General features: G+C 55.0%; 2 protein-coding genes across 5 annotated transcripts; both read right to left on the bottom strand.

Moving 5' to 3' along the window:
* Window positions 1-665: 665 nt before the first annotated feature.
* Window positions 666-7,207, bottom strand: GNB3 (G protein subunit beta 3). 4 transcript variants are annotated; one of them, XM_041735791.1, is made up of 10 exons: window positions 6,142-7,207; window positions 5,811-5,897; window positions 5,495-5,533; window positions 4,197-4,303; window positions 4,052-4,115; window positions 3,769-3,931; window positions 3,591-3,657; window positions 3,287-3,488; window positions 2,368-2,584; window positions 666-1,281 (listed from the first exon to the last, which is right to left on the bottom strand). In XM_041735791.1, exons 2-10 carry the CDS (start codon window positions 5,865-5,867, stop codon window positions 1,175-1,177), a joined length of 1,023 nt encoding a protein of 340 aa, XP_041591725.1. In that variant the 5' UTR covers window positions 5,868-5,897; window positions 6,142-7,207; the 3' UTR covers window positions 666-1,174. The 4 variants fall into 4 exon arrangements, with proteins under 4 accessions (XP_041591725.1, XP_041591726.1, XP_041591723.1 ...); XM_041735792.1 differs by lacking the exon at window positions 6,142-7,207 and adding an exon at window positions 6,022-6,120; XM_041735789.1 differs by having other exon boundaries at window positions 5,495-5,897.
* A 151-nt stretch (window positions 7,208-7,358) lies between these two features.
* P3H3 (prolyl 3-hydroxylase 3) lies at window positions 7,359-19,733 on the bottom strand. The gene is given in 16 exon segments (XM_041735786.1): window positions 7,359-7,875; window positions 7,878-7,890; window positions 8,041-8,181; window positions 9,000-9,075; window positions 9,157-9,274; window positions 9,490-9,640; window positions 9,996-10,097; window positions 14,033-14,157; window positions 14,273-14,340; window positions 14,469-14,521; window positions 16,128-16,217; window positions 16,679-16,815; window positions 17,289-17,420; window positions 17,496-17,694; window positions 18,017-18,169; window positions 19,030-19,733. Coding segments are annotated over 16 exon segments (2,208 nt in total). The 5' UTR covers window positions 19,525-19,733; the 3' UTR covers window positions 7,359-7,720.
* Between the last annotated feature and the right edge of the window lie 305 nt (window positions 19,734-20,038).

The raw sequence follows: 20,038 nt of genomic DNA, 5'->3' as shown, positions 1-20,038 counted from the left end.
TCCTCATTCCCTATTCTCTATCCCTGGGAATACTGGCCTTATCCACCCAGTTGCTCAAACCTAAACCTTGACCATTATCTTGAATGCCTCCCTCCTAATACCCCATACCCTAGCACTTGGCACTAAATCCTGGTGTTTCTATGTCTTTTATCTCTTTCCCAACCCTTTCCTTGCCTCCCTGTCCTACTGCTCTTGATTTTTTGCCCTCCTACCTTGTTTCCCTACAGCCTCCCTTTCCACAATTTCATCAACCTACACTGCAGCTAGGTTCTGAGAAGCACAACTGACCGTGTGACTACTCTGCTCAGAACTCTTCAGTGGTTCCCTTGCTGCCCTTAGGATAAAGTCTCCGCTGGTATTCAAGGTCTCCTGTAATCTGATTCCTTCTCAACATAACCTTCTTAAACACACACACACATACACAGCATGGGCCGGTTGTAGTGAACTGTTAGGCATACGCTCTCCTGGCCCCCTGGTGAACACCTCCTCCTGACCCATCTCAGGCCTCCATGAGGCTTGGGCTTCTGCCTCCACCCAAACTTTCTGCTCACAGGCTGTTTGGTACACAGCCTTTATCAACTGCGCCTGTAATACTTTATTACTTAGGTTGGTCCTGTGTCTTCTTGGAACCGAAGTGGAGCAGAAGCCAAACATCACAGACATAGTAGGGCGCTACACTTTATTGTCCTTTAGGTCCTTTAGGAGGGAAATAAAGGGAGAGAAGAAAAATCATGAGGAAGGGGGCCAGGATCCTAGTGATGCCAGAGCCATAGTCACAAAGCTGACACCTCTGCTACCCAGGTCTGGACAAAGTTAGTGGCTCCGGGGAGGAATTCTAGGGCCTGGGGCCTCAGACTGGAAGCCTGCTAGGCCTGCCAAGGGCTGAGGAGGGATCAGTTGTCCTTGCTCATTAAGGGAGAAGCTGCAGGACCATGGAGAGGGGAGGCCATGGGAGGAGATGGAGCATTTCTTTGCCCTGTGTCCCTGATGCTGTCTCCCAAAGGCATACTCCCCATTTTCCCCACTGCCCTCAAAGGACAAAGCTGGGTGGGAATGGCAGCTGGGGTATAGAAAAAAATATATATAAAGAAACCTCAGAAGAAAAATTGGGCAGGGGAGGGGAGGGGGTAGCTGAGTGTCTTCATGGCCTTTTACCTCCCCTCATCCAGCCTCCTTAGTTCCAGACTTTGAGGAAGCTGTCCCAGGAGCCAGTGGCCACAGCCATCCCATCAGCTGTGACCCCTAGGCAGCTGACTCTGTTGTCATGGCCAGAGAGGATGCCTGAGGAAGAGGGAGAGGAGTCAGCCTGTTTGCCCTGTGCTGCTTTGGCAGAGAGCACATGTGCAGATGCAGGAATCTACCATTAGATGGCCTTGGACTCTCAGCCTTGGCAGGGACTGAAAGAGGATTATCCTAAGGGGCAGGGTTTCTCTTATGGCCAATCTGTAAGGAAGTCGGTGGGGGGTTGGGGGGGTAGTGCGGAGGGATAGGAAAAGTTGGCATTGACTTGTGCTATGGAAAAAGCAAGGAGTGAGGTGCCTGGGTGGTTTAGTTGGTTAAGCATCTGCCTTGGGCTCAGGTCATGATCTCAGGGTTCTGGAATCGAGTCCCACACCAGGCTCCCTACTCAGCAGGTAGTCTGCTTCTCCCTCCCCCTCTGCCGCTCCCCCTGCTTATGCTCTTTCTTTCTCTCAAATAAATAATAAAAAAGTCTTTAAAAAAGTAAAAAAAAAAAAAAAAAAGAAAAGAAAAGAAAAAAGAAGGGGCATCTTGGTGAGCACTGGAAAGTGGGGAGGTAGCTCTTTAGTCTCATGCCTGAGTTTCCAAATGAAGAGACTGCGAGGCCCAGAGAGGAGTGACTTGCCTGAGGGCCCTCAGCTCCTAAGCAACAGAATTCAGATTTGGCTCCTGACTCTCAGGCCAGTGTTATTTTTGCCCAGCACCTGGCCTCTCCTAAGAGAAGCCACACTATGTGATTCCGCTTCAGACCAGAGTGGTCCTAGAGAAGCAAGCTCCTAGGTCAGGGTCAGGGCCCCCAGATCGCTCCAGACAAGATCTTGATTCTGCTTATTGCAGTTGCCTGAGATGCCCCTGAAACTATAGAGGCCTTGGAGATCCAGACATAACTGGACATTTCTAGTCTATAGGTCTCTGGTGTCACAGGAGCTCCTTTGGCAGGAAGCAGCTAGAGCTTTAGGGCCCTGGGCGGTAGAGAAGACCCTCTAAAGAAGATGGTCCTAGGTTGGGGACCAAGAGGTACTGGATTGTAGGAGTAGAGCTCAGAGTCATCCAGTAATTAGGAAACGGTAGAGTCCCCCCAGAAAGGGAGCTTGCAGCTGAGGTGGCAGCAGGGGGGCTGGCCCTTACCCACTCGCTCGCCCTTCATGGAGTCCCAGATGTTGCAATTGAAGTCGTCGTAGCCTGCAAAGAGCAGGCGGCCGCTGAGGGAGAAGGCCACAGATGTGATGCCACAGATGATGCTCTCGTGGGAGTAGGCAGTCAGCTCCTGGTCAGCCCGCAGGTCAAACAGGCGGCAGGAGGCATCGTCCGAGCCTGTGCAGATGGCCTCTCCGTTGGGGAAAAACTGAGGGTATAGGTGGCAAAGGGAGTCAGGACTCCGCCCTGGATAGCTCTGCTCGCTTCCTCTCTCTGGCTCCTGCCTGGGTGGCGCCAGAGCAAGCTCTTTCCCTCAGCCTCTCTGCCTTTCCCTTCCCTAGCACTCTTCACCGCTGACATTTATGCCACGCCAGCTGCATGCCAGTGGCTCCCCTACACCCTTCACTTGCCCCTCACTACAGCGCAGCAGGCAGGCATTATTTCCACATTGCCCATGAGAGCACGAGGCTCCGGGAGGATGGGCAGCTTGCCCAGGGTCACATGGCTAGAAGGGCAGAGGCTCTCCCAGACTCTAGGCTCCAGGCTGGAACAGAGTATATCTCAGGGCCAAGTGCAAATGCATGACCTGAGTCTCATCATGATGACATAGGGGACTAACATCTGCAACTTATTCTCCAGGGAAGAAAAAATAATAACAAAAGATATCTATATCCACATCTAGGTGTATGTGTCCTTCTTTCCATCCATCCCTCCCTCCATCTACAGAGAATGATACAGCAGGTGTGGTAAAATGCTAGCAGTGAATATGGATGAAGGGTAGATGGGAGCTCTTTTGGTTACTTTCTCAACTTTTCTCTAAGGTGAAATTATCCCAAACAGGAAAGTTAAAAAGGAAAGGGGGAGGGAGCTGAATGGGGGCGGGGAGTTGGGGCGCAGTGGGGGGGCTCACACAGATAGCATTGATGTCGGACTCATGGCCAGTGAAAGTCTGCCGGCAGGTCCCCTCCCGCACATCCCAGAGCTTGGCGCTGGCATCACAGGCCCCCGAAATGAAGAGTTTGAAGTCAGGAGACACAGCCAGACTCATGCAATCCCCCGTGTGTCCCACAAACACCGTCTTTTGCTGCCCAGTCTCGATATCCCACAGAGCACTGCCAGGAGGAGAGAATGCTGTCACTGTGATGGAAAGGCCAGGACAGAGCCACGCCTCAAGCCCTGGCCCCTACGGGACCCCCACAGTATTCAGTCCTTACCAAGTGGTGTCCCCAGAGCTGGTCACAATGTTGTTGTCATCCAGGAAGCGGCAGCAGGAGAGATATCCTGGGGGGGTTGGGGTAAGGAGAGTGCCCTGGCTGCTGCACCACACCAGAGTGCTGCACCTTTCCCTGGGCCTCTCCAAACAGGGACAGGAAGAGAGGGTCCATCACTCACCTGTGTGAGCAGACAGCTCCCGGCTGACCTTGACATTACCCTCACGGGATTTGAGGCTGTAGATGGAGCACATGTTGTCCAGCCCCCCACATGCTACAAAGTTCCCTGATGGTGCATAGGCACAGGTCATGACCCAAGAGGAGCGCAGTGGGATAGCATGCACCTGCAGGAGGGTAGGCATAAGCTGAACCTGAGCTGAGTTCCCAGATGGGGAGGGCAGAGGAGGAGAAGCACAATGCCCCCAAGGAAGGACAGGCGGGTAGAGGGGTGGGGAAACAGGTACCTTATTGGTGGTATAGGTGTCCCACACGATCAGCTTCCCATCTTGCGAGGCACTTACCAGCAGCCTGGGGAGAAGGCACCCCACATCACTCAAGCCTCTCTTTCTTGCCTCCTGCCTCCCCCACCAGGTACCCCTCAAGCCTCACTTGGAATCGGTGGCCCAGTGCATGGCATAGATCTTGGCTAGGTGTCCCCTTAACGTCCGCCGTGTCCGCATCTGGACTCTTCCTACAACCTCTAGGCCTGACACCAGCTGCAGAAAAGAGGGCACTAGAAATCAGGCTGAGTAGGGTACATGCCTAGATGTCAGTGTCACAGCCACTGATTTGGACAAGTTTCTGTTCTGTGCCAGGCTCTGGATCAGACCCCCAGGATTAGAGAACTAAGCCCCTGCCCTGGAGTGGCATAAACCAATGTGGGAGAGATTATGCATGGCCAGTGGCATGTTGCTAAGTGTTTAACAAGCATCTCTCTGGTATGGGGTAGGGGAGGAGGTGGGTGCGGGAGAGTGATTTCCATCACGGAAATATTCCCACCTTGACCAATTTCAAGCCGCCAGTGTGAATTCACGAAACATTGGCTTAGGAAGAGATAGATGCACACATTTGCATCCTAGGCCACTAGGGTCCCTCACAACACTGCAGTACTGTTGGGGAGCCCCATGACTCTGAACTGCACCTCCTGAAATTTGTGGTCCTATGTCCCTTAAACTCTATCCAGCCTCTAGATTTTGGCTGGGGCTCACATCAATGGCCTTGACTTGTCATGCATTTGCTTTGTTCTCCTATGCAAGTTGCTTACCCTCTCTGAGCCTGTTTCCTCATCTCTAAAATGAGGTTGATAGCATCAACTTATGTGGCTGTTGTGAAAATTAAATGAAATTATGTCCTGAGGCAATTTAGCCCAACATTTGGTTCACGGCAAGTGTTCAGTCAATGTTCACTCCTACTATTAACATATTTAAATCCAACATAAGATGCCACCAACTCTATGAAGCACCACGCTTTCAGATATCACTGAGAAAGAAAAAAAATGTTGCCAATTATAATCGTAAGGCATCATCTATTTTTGGATGCATCTTGATCTCAGAGATGTCAAAATGTGAAAAGACATGACCTTAGAATTGATGAAGTATGCTATTAGAAAACTAGCAACTGCTCCAGAAGGGCTTTATGGCTTACAAAGTGCTGTCCCTCTCTTCATCCTTGCCACCCTGTGAGGGGGTGTAACCGTTCTTGTTTTATGGTTGAGGTCAGAGACAGCATCTGTATACTTAGCTTCCAATAAGATGCCTGCCCCAGAGCAGAGCTCACTAAATGTTTGTTGAATGAATTAATTAATGCCGTTCCTCATTCCCAGAACATGCTGTACTAGAGCTTGGGCACCAGGCTCCCCTCCCCTCCGCTCCCCTCTGGCCCTACCTTAGGGGGATAGGAGGTCTCACCTCTGCCAGAGTAATGTCAGCACAGGCTTTCCTGGCATCCTGGGGGAAAGCAGACATCAGGGGGGGGGCAGAAGGGCAAAGCGAGGAGGGTGGATGCATGGGCCCCTGAGGTAGGTGGGCTTGGGGCTCTAGGGTTTGGGGGGCATCTCCAAGATGAGATCCAAGTTCAGAAACTCTCTGTCACTGCCAGGTCAGGGGTCGCTAAGGTGTCACTCAAGAATGAATCCAGCCCCCAACCCACCCCCCAAGTCTACACTCCCTCGTGTCCCAGTTCCACGTTTTCTGGGGTCCCCTGGTGGGAGGGTTCTGGAGTTACTGCAATCTGCTTCTTGAGCTGCTCTGCTTCCTGCCGTAGCTGCTCCATCTCCCCCATGGCTGATAGGTTGAGGTGTAGCTCTGGCTCCTGTCAGGAACATGGGGTAGGTGTAAGGGGTCCCCACCAGGTCAAGTTTCTGTATCTCACACCCACACCAGACTCAAGGGCTGGAGCCCACTCCAAGAAATAAAGAAATGGCTGGGTGGCTTACACCAGCTCCCCACTAGCCCCTCCACGTTTGGAGTCTGGTGTGCAGCCAAGCCCGGCCTTGCCTGAGCCCTCCCCTCAGACCCCGGGCCCGACCAGCAGCGCCATGCCAGCTCCCTCTTACTTGGACTCTGACTGCACCTCTCCTGGGTTTCCAGCTCCAGTTCCCAGGCGCCTCTTCACTCCCTCAGCTGCTACGCCAACCCGTCACCTGCCCCAGCTCTGCTGCCAGAGGAGCTGGCCTGGCCTGGCCCCAACTCTGGGGGGGTTGGGGGGAGCACTGACAGAGAAGGTAGGGCCAATGAGGACAATGTCAGGCAAATGAAATCAGCTGGCAACAGTGTGGGGAGAGGGCAGGAAGGGAGGTGTGTGGCTTCCAGAGAGCCTTGGGCCCAGCCCAGGGGACCAGAGGGGCGGTAAGTGGGAGCAAGAGTGTGGGGTGATAGGAGCAGCCCCCCCACAAGGCCTGGGGGGAAGAGGGGTCGAAGGGGCGCTTCCCTGAGCAGTCTCCCTGTAGGCAGAGATAAGAGCATCAGGCCCCATGGGATTAGAGCAAAGCTGTGAGGATTAAAGGTTGGGGTTTGGGAGGAGTACAGAGAAGCAGAAGCAACCGCAGCTCCAATGCCACCACCCCCCACCCCAGGCCCTGTCTCCCACCAGTGCTGATGATCGTGGCAGTCAGGACCTGCCTAGCAACTGGTCCAGGAGCCAGAATATGAGGGAGAGAGGTGGCCCATTATCAATCCCCAAGATTTTGTCTCTAAGCTCAGGGTTGTGGGAAAAAGGGGTTCTGGCAAATATGGGCAGGGTGCAGGCAGGAGCTGAGATTAGAAGGGACTGATCTGGATAATCCTTATTCTCAGCAAACCCCAACCAGCTGCCTCTGGGTCTGATCCTGGGGGTGGGGAAAGGTACAGGGGATCCAGAGAGAGGGATGGACAGGCCTGCTCCTGCTCTGAGTGGACAGAGTGTGGGAAGTGGGGTGCAGCCTCAGCCTGGCTTCCATCTGGGGTCTGGCCCATTCCTTGCCCCCATGACTCACGGAGTCCTGCTGGGGTTGTGAAGGCTGGAACCAGAGGGATCAGGCTGCTGCTATATGTCTTGGCCAAGCTCAGAGAGGGAAGACAGGGCTTAGAGTTAGAGGCCCAAGGAGCAGCTGTCAGGGGTTTGGGTCCATTTGCATGTGGGGAGCAGGTGGCCCAGATTTCCCTGACAAATCACGGGCTTTGAGTGGCCCCGCCTCTGGGAGGCCCAAAGACACCTGTCTCCTCCCAGGCCTGTCACAGCCACTCCCTGCAGCAGACACCACAGAAACTGTGATACACTTGACTGGGCCCTGGCTGAGGGATCTTCAGATGTTTATTACAAGCCGGGACAGGGCACTAGGGTTATCCTCCCTCTCATCTCCACATATGACACAGTCAGGCCCTATATTCCCTGCCATTTGTTTCCAGGGAGGTGTCCTTGGTCTGTCCTAGGGCTGGAGGTCCATCAACCAGGCCTGGTGAGCTCTAGGCTAGTCTGTGCAGTTATCCTCTGAGTCCAGGGCTGGACAGCCCTTGTGATCCCCAAGGTAGTAGGGGTGCAGGGGCAGAGAGCTCACTGTTCTGCTCCCATCACATGGGGGCCTCTCAGGGGTCCTGGCATCAATGTGGCGCTGCACAAGCCAAGTGGCCACATCCCCAAGATGCTGGCTCAGCCCCTCATAGTTCCTCTCGGACCCGAGGCAGTTTCCCAGTCTTGTCCTGGACCCGCTGCAGCCTGCGGCTGGGGGGTTCTGGGGAGGGGTCTCTGCTGGGCATTTCTTCCTCTTCTTCCTCCTCTTCCTCTTCCTCCTCTGGCTCCTTTAGCAGCTCTTGGCTTCTGTCCACTCCTGTGGAGTAGGGAGGAGAGTCTGGCCCCATCCCCTACATCATCTGGGCCCGAGGACCCTCCCTAGGACCCTCCCTAGGACATCTCAGCCACCGCCCTCATCCTTCACACACCAGGAGGGACATCCCTTCCTCCTCCCACGCCTCCTCACCTGCTCCCTGTGCTCAGGCGCCCAGGTGTGCCACAGTGCCAGGGCGCAGCGCCGCCCGCGTGTCACAGCCCACACACCATGGGGATTCTCCCCACCGGAGCTGAAGGCCACAAGCCGTCCACAGCGAGGCCGAACCTGAGCCTAGGGGATGAGGGCAGCTTCAGCGCCATGGCCAGGTGCTCTTGGAGAACTTGGCCCTGACTCCCTATGGCCAGTGGCAGGCAGGTACACAAGCATTCAGCTCTTCTGCCCATCACTTCCCACTCCTTAATTCAGGGACCATGGATGGGGCAGTGGGGGGAAGGGGGGATGGGAAGTCAGCCTCAAGTTGGGGAGCACAGATGCCAGACTGAAGCTAGAGGAATCAGAGCTAAAGAAAAGGGGCCTCCTCACCCCCTGCCCAGGCCCTGACTTGTCCTACCCAACCCTTCAAACCCCAGGTGTGAAGCAATCCGAGGGTATGAATGCAGTACCACACTCTGGGTACTGGGGATAAGGATCTTGGGGACATTTTTGCACCTCAGGGAGGCCTTGGATTATCAGGAGCTGGTGGCAGTCAGCAGAGAAGGAGGTATCTGGGTAAGACAGAGCAGCACCTGATGCAAAATCACTGCCCCTCCCCTTCTGCCCAATTCTAGCTCCTGGTTTCTACCTGGAATAGGGCCTTGGGGACCTGTGCTTTCACCCATCCTCCTTGAGGGGGTGAGGCAAACACTGAAGGCAGGGTCTGGAGGGGCCACTTGAGATCTCCTGGGAAGATGTGATCAACCTCTGCTAGGAGAACCCCCAAAACCCAGACAAGGAGTAAAGAGGGCTGGGAGACCAGGAAAGGAAAGGGTAAATGTTCCCCCACCCCCCATTTCCCTGCATTTGCCTCTGCGAAGCTTCTATTTTGAATTCAGAGCCCACAGCTGGGCTCCCTGCCCACCCCCACCCCTCACTCCCCTACCCCCACTTACTGTGACTGTGAGGGCATTGGGCTCTGTGAAGAACAGGTCCCCACCGTGGAAGTCATCGTTGAGGTAGAGGAGCCCACTGCAAAGGGAGGAAGTGGCAGGCAGTGAGACCCCAGCCCAGGTCCACCTGCCTGACCCCTGGGGTGGGAGTGCTGCCCACCTGTAGTCCCGATAGGTATAGGCTGGGGGCTCCCGCCAGCACTCCCCCGTGTCAGGGTCCAGGACACAATTGTCTGCATGCACCGGGTGACTCAGGTCCATGCGCTGGTCCTGCTCTCCTGGGAAGCAAAGGGACGTGGTGAATGCACCTGTGCCCATCTGCTGCCACCCATCCTCGCCCCGCAGCTTTGGGGGATCATGGCTGGGCTGAGGAGCTAGGCCCTCACCCGGGCAGGAGAGTCAGGAGCCCACAGAGTCTGGGGATGCTAAGAGTGTGCAGTGCCCGGCTGGGGCGCAAGATTGGGGAGGCACAGCTAGGGTCCCTGGCAGTCACCTTCTATGGCGCTACGGCACACCAGCTGCGTGAAGGAGAGATGCAAGGGCCGCTCCGGGGAGAAGTAAGCCTGTGTCAAGGTCCTCACACGCTCGCTCACCTCCAGAAGCAGCTTAGCCCCCTGACTGCCCACGGCTCCAGCGTGTGCCAGCTGCAAGCCCGGAGAGAAAGGATGGGAAAGGAGGGGGCAATGGAAGGGTGGCCCTGCCCCAGCCCCTGCCCTACTTCCATGCCCTCCACCCACGGCTTTGGTCTCAGCAGCCAGCTCTGTCCTGCTCCTTCCCATTGGCTCTGTGACCATAACCCAGGTTCTGATGTCTTAGAACACTTCCCCTCCTGCCTCCCTCAACTCTAGGGGGGTGGTGAAGGGTGGTTGGGGGCCCTGGGGTGTTCTCAGTCCCAGGAGACCCCTCCATGGGAGAGGCCCAGGCCTGGGCACCCAGCCTCCTGCGTGCCCTCTCCTCTGATTCTGGGCATCAGACCAGGGCACAGGGGCCTCCTCTTACCTGTGCAGCCTTGAGCACCGTGAGCCCCTCGAAGCGTTCATGGGGGCTGTGAGGGGAGCGGCGGCCTCGATAGCCAGATCTGGCTCCAGCCTCAGTGGCATCCTATGGAGGGAGAGAGTTGGCTGTGGAGTCTCACTCCCTAGGCCCCAGGCCATGCCCCACCTCCCTACCCACAGGGCTACAAGACCCTCCTCCAATCCTCCCTCTCCACAAAAGAGGCTAGCAGCCTGCAGGGTCCTCTGGTGACTCCTGTTCCCTGAGCTGCTGCCCCTTCCCACAGAACCACTGTCTTCAGGTCTATATCATCACTTTCTGATAAAGATCTGGAATTCCACCAGCCAAGGGGGTTATGCCCAGAGCTCTGAAGAGCCTCCTACAGTGGAGAAGGGGCCTCTGAGAGGGCAAGGGTGGTTAGAGAAGGGGGGGCAGGAAGGGCTCGCTCATTTGTTTCTGATGAGCCAAGGATAGAGGAGTCTTTCCAGAACCAGGGTCCGAGTAGCAAGTTGGATAATCAAGGCCGGGTCCTGGGCAGCTCGAGGTGGGGAGACAGCATCAGCTGAGGGGCCTCTCTCTGACACCCTTGACACACTCCTGGAGGATGTGGGAACCCTGGTGCTGAGCCCCAACTACTCCACCACCTACCTGAGTCTTATTCCCCGGGGGGCTCCTGGTATCTGGATGTCGCTTTCCTGACATCTATTCTTTTGGCAGCTTTTTGCCACCACTACCCAGTTACCCTGTATATAAACCCCATCTCTGAGAGACCACATACTCACCCAAGCCATCTAACCTCCCCTTCTGGTATGTATTCATTTGACAAATTTGTACTGAGCACTTCCTATATGCCAGGCACTGTTATAGGCACTGAGGACACACCCGTGGACATGAAAAGTTCTCTGCTCTCATGCGGTTTGTTTGTTTATTTTAAAATATTTATTTATTCATGAGAGACACAGAGAGAGAGGCAAAGACACAGGCAGAGGGAGAAGCAGGCTCCCTGTGGGGAGCCCGATGTGGGACTCGATCCCAGGACCCCAGGATCATGACTTGAGTCAAAGGCAGATGCTCAACCACAGAGCCACCCAGGTGCCCCTATAATGCCCCTATATTTTGAGTAAATAAACAAACCAACCAACCAGATCAATTCAGATGGTGATAAGTGATATAAAGAAAATTATAACAGGGCTACAACCTTGAGAGTGCCCAGGCAGTGGTTAGGGGGTAGCAAATTGTTGAGTGAGGTGACATTTAAATTGAAAGCAGGGGTGCCTGGGTGGCTCAGTGGTTGAGCGCCTGCCTTGGGCCCAGGGCATGATCCTGGAGACCTGGGATCGAGTCCCACGTCGGGCTCCCTGCATGGAGCCTGCTTCTCTCTATGCCTATGTCTCTGCCTCTCTCTCTCTGTGTCTCTCATGAATAAATAAATAAAATCTTTAAACAAAAAAATAAACTGAAAGCAAATGATATGAAGGAGCCGCTTGAATATGTGAAAGAAAAAAATGTTCCAGGCAGTAGAAATAGCAAGTGCAAAGGTCCTGAAACCAGAGTGAATTTAGTGTGATGGAGGAATAGAAAGAAGGGCTGATACTTGAGAGTTATCCCTGACTCCATCCTTTCATCCATCGTCTTCCACATAGATTTAGTCCTGAACTTCTCTAGCTTTGTTTTTTTTTTTTTTTTAAGATTTCATTTATTTATTCATGAGAGACACAGAGAGATGCAGAGAGAGAGGCAGAGACACAGGCAGAGGGAGAAGCAGGCTCCATGCAGGGAGCCCGACGTGGGACTCGATCCCGAGTCTCCAGGATCACACCCTGAGCTGAAGGCGGCGCTAAACCGCTGAGCCACCCAGGCTGCCCTGAACTTCTCTATTTTTGATTTTCTAGATAGTTCTCATCTGTCCCCCTCTCTTCATTTCCTAGAAATGAGGATCTAACCTAAGGCAGTGGCACTCTTGCATCATCCCAGAAGCTTCCCCTCCTTCCTTTCATCTCCCAGTGCATTCTCCACAGTTCCACTAGAGGGATCTACCAGTTCTGGAGCATGGTGACTCCAGACCCAGCTCCTGCTAATGCATGGGGACAGAAAAGCTAACCTCTCTTTATATTCTCCGATAAGCTGTCCACCAGTGACAAACCCCTTGGCAGGGTACAGAAGGCCCTTCGTCATCTCTCCTGTGTCTCCACCTCTGGCTTCTTTCTGTTACCTCTTCTGGATAACATACATCTTGATGACATAATGACAGCTAATTCTGAGCACTTTTTTTTAAGGTTTTTTTTTTTTTTTTAAGATTTTATTTATTTATTCATGAGAGAGACACACACACACACACACAGAGGCAGAGACACAGGCAGAGAGAGGCAGGCTCCATGCAGGGAGCCCGACGTGGGACTCGATCCCGGGTCTCCAGGATCACACCCTGGGCCGAAGGTAGCACTAAACCGCTAAGCTACCCGGGCTGCCCCTGAGCACTTTTTATATTCTTCCAACAGCTTTACCATGTACTACCTTGGTCCTCACAACAACTCTAAAAGAACCCACTGTATTTAGGCCCATTTTACAGATGAGGGAACAAGGCTCAGAGACATTAAAATACATTGCACGAGGTCACCCAGCTAATTGCCGTTGGGGCTGGCCCATGCTCTTAACTCCTGTGCTCTACTGAACTTGCCAGACTACCCCCTTATTCTCCTTCCTTATGACCTGGCTTTTTTCCTCCCCTTCTCTGCCTTAATTTATCCTTAAGACTGAGCTCAAGAGGCGCCTGGGTGGCTCAGTCAGTTAAGTGTCTGCTTTCATGGGATCCCTGGGTGGCTCAGCGGTTTAGCACCTGCCTTTAGTCCAGGGCGTGATCCTGGAGTCCCGGGATCGAGTCCTACGTCGGGCTCCCAGCATGGAGCCTGCTTCTCCCTCCTCCTGTGTCTCTGCCTCTCTCTCTCTCTGTCTATCATGAATAAATAAATAAATAAATCTTTAAAAAAAAAAAGTGTCTGCTTTCAGCTCAGGTCATGATCCCTGAATCCTGGGATGGAGCCCTCAGTCCAGCTCCTAGCTCAGCTAGGAGTCTATTTCTCCCTCTGCCCCTCCCTACTGCTCATGCACTCTCTCTCTCTCTTTCAAATAAATAAATAAAATAGTTTCTTTTTTAAAAAAAGACTGAGCTCAAGTGCTCCCCCATAAGCCTTGGTATTTTGGTGCTTCTATTTGGACGGGTACATGCTTCTTGTTAGCAAACTTAACCACTCGCTCTAATTAGGTGTCTCCATGTCTGATTCCTTCTCTATATGTGAGCTCCTGAATGCACATCTATGTTGTGTTTCCTCTCCCTGGAACCTAGTAGATCTAAGTATGCAGCAGATACTCAGTAAGTGTATACAGAAGGAATGTTAACCTAGAATGAAGATGGAAGCTTCCCAAAATGGCAGACTCAACCTGGTGAATATGGATCATTCAACCCAAACTAGCAGGGGATGCAACAGGTGGGGAAAGAGGCCTATGTGTCCGCTAAGCCACTGGCCAAGCCGATAATTTTTTTTTTTAATTTATGATAGTCACAGAGAGAGAGAGAGAGAGAGAGAGAGGCAGAGACATAGGCAGAGGGAGAAGCAGGCTCCATGCACTGGGAGCCCGATGTGGGATTTGATCCCGGGTCTCCAGGATCGCCCCCTGGGCTAAAGGCAGGCGCCAAACCGCTGAGCCACCCAGGGATCCCGATTTTTTATTTTTTATTTTTTATTTTATTTATTTATTTTTGCCAAGCCGATAATTAAACTCTTGGCTAACCAAGGAAACCTCACCTGCACACTCACCCTTTTTTATGCCTTTGCAGGTTTTTTTGTTTTGTTCTTCCCATCAATTTCTAGTAAAATTCCTTTGTAAAGAGTGTCCATCAACCCCATGTTGAGAAGAACAGGACTTGTCCACAGCAGTGAGGTGGGGGCAAGTGCAGTGCCCGCTGGAGAACCAGAGAGGGCAGAACAGGGGCAGGCGGGGCTGCGCCTGAGGTCCCTAACTAGCCACCTACTCACAGGGCTTACCTTGGCCAGCTGCAGTAGCACCCCACACTCGGCAGGGGTGAGCAGCCCGTCCAACACCACGCGCTCTGACCCATTCAGCTGTCTTGCATCATGGGTTAGGGTTACCCCCTCCAGGAGGAGCACATCTGCAGGGGAAGGACAGGGAAGGGGGTGTTGAGCACCCCTTGAGGGCAAGCCCAGCTGCAGCTGGCAGCCCCCAGACTCTCTGCATTCCTGCTTCCTGCTCTCCTAGGAACCTACCCTTCCAGTGAGTCAAGGGCTTCGGCTGTGGCGGCTCATGGTCCCAAGGCCTCTTCTCTTGATCCTCTCTCAGGGGTGAGAGATGTGCTCAGCGTATGTGCAGGCCAGTCCAGACCCATCTTCCCCAGACCTCCCAGGACCCCTCCCTCACCTTCCAGCTCAGGCCAGGCCCCTCCTACCACAGGGCATCACCTACCTGAGCTTTTCTCTGAGCGCCTCAGGGATGACAGCTGCTGGGGTCCAGGGATCCTGGGAGAGTCAGGAAAAGCACCATGACCCACTAAGTCCATCCTGAGTCCCTGACATTAGACTCTCAACTACCAAATTAAGGTCCTTCTGCTTCCAGAGTGGAAGGCAGAGGTGGGAGAAGCCCTGGACTCATGCTCGGGAGCTCTGGGAACTGGGCCAGACTACCACAATTCACATAGCACTATTTGTTAGGCACTATTCTAGCAGCTTTTTTTTTTTAAGATTTGATTTTTTAAAATTAATTAATTAATTTATTTATTTATGATAGTCATCACACACAGAGAGAGAGAGAGAGGCAGAGACATAAGCAGGCTCCATACACCGGGAGCCCGATGTGGGATTTGATCCCGGGTCTCCAGGATCGTGCCCTGGGTCAAAGGCAGGCGCCAAACCGCTGCACCACCCAGGGATTCCTATTCTAGCAGCTTTATCTACAGAAGTGGAATACGTGGAGCTTTATCATGTAATGTTCACAATAGTCTTATGGAACACATTGTATGAATGTGCCCATTTTGCAATTGAAGACTCTAAGACACAGACAGGTAAAGTAACATGCCCCAGGTCACATAGCCAGTAAGTGACAGAGTTGGGATTCAAACTAGCTTGCGAGGGGCACCTGGTGGCTCAGTTGTAGAGCGTGTGACTCTTGCTCTTAGGATCATGAGTTCCAGCCCCATGTTGGATATGGAGCCTACTTAACACACACACACACACACACACACACACACACACAATAAACTAGCGTTGGAGCGATGCTTTGATCCAGCAGTTCTCAACCAGGGATTCTGCTCCCCAGGGGACATTAGGCAATGCCTGGAAACATTTTTGATTGTCGTGACTCAGAGAGTGCTATTGATATCTACTGGGTAGAGGCCAGGGAAGCTGCTGAACATCCCACAATGCCTAGGAAAGCCCCCTTCTTCTGCCCTACAAAGAATGACACTTCAAAAATGTCAATAGTGGGCAGCCCCGGTGGTGCAGCGGCTTAGCGCCGCCTGCAGCCCAGGGCGTGATCCTGGAGACCCTGGATCGAGTCACACATCAGGCTCTCTGTATGATGCCTGTGTCTCTGCCTCTCCCTCTATCTGTCTCTATGAATAAATAAATAAAATCTTAAAAAAATGTCAATAGTGCCAAGAAGGTGAAGAAAAAGATTTTTGTTATTGTCTTAGCAATGAACAAACCTCTGCCCTTTAGTTTCCTCTCATAACTACAACAAAAAGAACTGTAACAAAAGCAGCAGCAACAGAGCCTTCTCTACTGTGCAGCAAATGATACAGCTTCAGTAATTATGAGATAGGTGTGATGTGCCCATTTTACCAGTAAGGAAATTGAGGCTGAGGCAAGTGAAGGTCCAGAGCTTGTTTATGGCAGAGAAGAGACCAACACTCAGGCCTGTGTGACCCCAAAGTCGCCCTATACTATAGGTACCTGCCCCTGCCCCTCAGAAACTGGGACTGCGGACTCCTCTCCAAGCCTCCCAGGGGTGTGGGAAATGGGAAGCCTTGTTGCAAACTGAAGTGACACAAATGTAGGGCATCATTGTTCTCTTCCTCTGGAGGCGGGAGCACTAAGGGGCCAGATGGAGACAAGGGGAGATATTCACCGGATCCTTGAAGCTGGCCCCCAGGTGCTCCATGGCATAGTAGAGCTGTCTCTTCTCCCCCAGGGATCGAAGGATGAAGTGCTGGATGTCCTGAGGTGGAGCAGGCAATAGGGAGGAAGGGGTGAGATAAGGAATAGAGTGAGGCAGGGAAGTGAAGGCTGGAAGAGGGCATGGCAGCCCCAGGTTCTAGGGGATAGCCTGCATGCTCCTAAACCTCTCCCTGTGCCTTTTGGTTCAACAACTTCAGGGCATCTTGGCTCAAAGGGGCGGGGGTGGGGTGGGGGGGAGGGGATTACCTATGCATGCAGGTGTCATAGGAGGGCACATAAGGGGGGAGCAAGTAGGGGGGAGGTGAAGGCAAAGGGGGTGTGGGCTGGCCCTTGGACCCAGAAAGTAGAGTCTGCAGCAGGGAGCAGGAGGTGGAGGTAGGTCAGATGCTGGACTTGGGGTTGCCTATGGTGACTGGATAGGGGGTACAGAGTCCAGGTTTGCTTCTCAGGTATATTTGATTTAGGGTCACCTCACAAGGTAAGTATGGAGCAGGGGGCTACCTCTCTTGGCCCGAGGCCAGGTCTCGGCTCTCCCAGCTGGGTCTGGTACTCATTCAGGGCCTTCTTGGCAGCCTCATCCTCCGGGTAGAAGAGCAGAACACTCAGGACATTTTCCATAGCTTGGGACAGATTCCCCACTGAACAGACAGAGCGATAGGGTGGGGTGGGACATGGGGATTGAGGACGACAGCAATCCGTGGGCAGAGGCAGAGAAGACAGGCAGACAGGCAGAGCTGGAGAAGGTGATCTCCCGCTGCCAAGCCACTCCAAAGCCCCCACCCAGCCCTGGTGGACCTGCTCATCCCTTGCTTCTTTCCAAAGCTCACTCAAACACACCTAAGCTGGATAGGCAGAGTTCAATGGGGAAGGAAGAGAGGAGGGAATTAAGAAAGGTGAGAAACAGCAAGGGCAGAAGGAGCCCCGTGACCCATCTCCTGAGCTTTCCACAGAGGTGCAAAGGGGAGCCAATGAGAATCCTCCTGCCCAGCAAACGGATCCAGATAGACAGGAGGAATGGAGAGAGAGGGGACTCAGGACATCATCAGAGACAAACCTTCGCTTCCCCTTTCCCACCCCAGTCACCCCCAGCACCCCATCTTCCCCAACTGACCCTGAGCATGGGCCTTGTGCAGCTGCCTCAGCAGGCTGGGGAGGAAGTCAGGGACGGGGAAGCTGCGGCCAGGACGCGTGGCTGTGTCTCCCACACAGCGCTGCCGACACTGCAGGACCCGAATCCAGTGCCCTTTAGACAACACACGTGAACCGTTCAGCTTGTGGCGCTCCTCTCTGTGGCACCTTGAACCCCCCAGCTCCTTACCTGCAATGATCTCATAGAGGCCTCCCTGGCTCCCAGCCCCTTCCTCCTCTTCCTCACTCTGCTGCTCCTCAGGTCCTTCACAGCCAGCCCGGCAGCTCTCCATCTGGGCCAGGCTCTCCTGCAGGGCCTCCTCCAGCCTGGGCAAAGCCAGCCCTGCCTCCTGGCGCCCCAGTAGCTCCAGGCCCTCATCATAGGCTGCCTGTCGGGGAGGGGAGTGAACAGTCACCTGAGATCCTGCTGTCAAGGTGCCAAACAAGATTGGGAGGTGGAAAGATGGGAAGGGGTGTTGCTCTCATTGGGGGCATGGACTTCAGGTCCCACTTTCACCTTGGGGAAGATAGGGTGGGCCTCAGGACCAGAATGGTAGAACATGGGACCTTAGTGATCCTCAGGAAGAAAACTAAGTCCCAGAGAGGGATTTTCCATCTGGGGTTACCGAGGACAGTACCCAGATCTTGTGAGGCCTGAGCCACACAGGTCCCAGTCCAGTAAGCCTGGTGTATTCCGCCAAAGTGCCTCACCCAGTGTGGTGGTGTCTCCAGGTCCCGGAAGCTCTGGGGCCGCACCCGAGACATGCGTCTGTACTTAGCCATGTCCTCCCGCATCTGCAAGTGTGTTGGGTTTGCTACAAAGAAGGTGTGTGCTGCTGCTGCTGCCAGGTCCAACTTCTTCAGCTGAGAAGCAGGAGGGAGCGGGGAGTCAGGGCCCTCAGGCAGGGGTGTCAGACCCTCTGCCTGCTCACAGGCATCCCCCTCCCACACCTGGAACTACCCCAGAACCTTCTAGAAGATTTGTCAGTCAGAACTGCCCACCTCTCAACCTCCAGAGCCCCTAGAAACAGTGTGCCTGGGGAAGCTCAGGAAAGAGGGGTTTGAAGACTTTGGAGTGGGTGCGATATTGGCAGAGGGACCTCAGGGCCTCAGTTTGGGAGACAAGGCACAGGTGATGTCTAAATGACGTGGGGAAGAGGGGGAGACCAGAGGGACCAGCAAAACCCGCAGGTCTCTAGGACCCTGGGCAGAGGTGTGTGTGACCAGCAGCCACCCCCCCTCCCCCAGCCACGTAGGCAATAGCTACCGACTGGTAGCTGCGCAGTGTCCACTGCCCTCCCCCCAGATGCCAGGCCTCGGCTCCTCAGCCTTGCCCCTGCCCGCGAATGCTCACACTCAACACCTCTCCCCCCACCATGCTTCCTGTCCCGCGGCGGGGTCCCCCCATCCCCTCCGCTTCACTCTGCCCCCACGTCGGTCTCAGTAAGACCTAAGGTTTCAGGCCCCTTCCCTCCATCTCCGACCTACTTCCACCCTGCCTTGGGATCCCATGCAGCCCCGCTCCAGCTCTGTTCCCCCCTCCCTTAGACTGTCCCTCGACGACCCCCGTGGGCACTTGACGCGGTTTTGATGGGACCGACTCCAAAGGAGACGTCGGCTGACCGCCCCCCGGGCCCCACCCGGAGTCCGGGGCGCCGGCCCTCCGCCCTCTCCCGGCGCGCTCCGAGTAGCTGCGCGGCGTGGGTCCGGCGGGGCTCGCGCACCTGGTAGTAGGCCCTCTGCAGGTAGTTGTAGGGCTCCCGGCGGCGGAAGGCGTCCCGCAGCGCGCCCCCCACGCGGAGCCGCGCCGCGCCCCCGGGGCCCAGCCTCCGCGCCCCGCACTGGGTCAGGCACTCGGCCCGGCGGAGCGCGGCGCGGAGCAGCAGGCGCTCCCAGGCCCCCTGCGCCCGGCCGGGCCCCGAGTCCGGCCCCGGGGCGTCGAGCGGCACCGCGGGGAGCGCGGCCCCCGGCTCCGCCGCGCAGAGCGCCCCGCAGTCCCGGCGCGCGCGGCCCAGCGCCGCCCGGCTCCGCAGCGCCTCCCGCAGCAGCGCCACGGCCGGCGCCCAAGCCCCGGCCGCGTAGGCGCGCAGACCGTCGGCGTAGAGCAAGTCGGGAGCCTGGGGGGGCGCCCCCGGGGACAGCGGGGCCAGGCCCGGGGGCTCGGGGGACCCCGGCGGGGGCAGCAGCAGTAGCAGCAGCAACCGGAGGAGCCGGAGCATGGTGCCAGGGGCGCCGGCCGGCTGCCGAAGCGGAATGCGGGAGCCGAGAGGGGGAGACAGGGAAGGGGGAAGGGGGAAGGGAGAGGGAGGGGAAAGGAAGAAGAGATGGAGAGGAGGGAGGAGAGGAAGAAAGAAGGAATGAGCCGGGCCTGGGAGAGCTGATGCGGCCCAGACTCAACCCTGGGAGAGGCCACATGAGAGCCAGAGACGTCAGGAAGCCTGGCAGAAAGTGGGGAAAGCAGTCTTCAAGACAAGGGACAGTGTGGGACAAGGAGAAACAGGCCCTGAGGAGCAGATGGCAAGCGGCAGGAAGCAGAGTAGGCTGGGGCTTTGGAAAACAGCCTGGGGAGCCTCTTAGGACCCTTGACTCCAATCCCTGAGGCCCATGGGGCTAGGGGAACCACTGGGGCTGTGTTCCCCTCTGCTCTGTCTGCACACCACAGGGACTCTTGAGTCCAGGACATGGATGGTGGATGCCTCCCACACACCTACCCACACACACTTTTGGAAAAAA

This window comes from Vulpes lagopus, chromosome 21 (genome assembly GCF_018345385.1).
Source record: "Vulpes lagopus strain Blue_001 chromosome 21, ASM1834538v1, whole genome shotgun sequence".
NCBI classification, from domain to species: domain Eukaryota; kingdom Metazoa; phylum Chordata; class Mammalia; order Carnivora; family Canidae; genus Vulpes; species Vulpes lagopus.
This window is presented reverse-complemented; position numbering and strand designations above follow the sequence as displayed.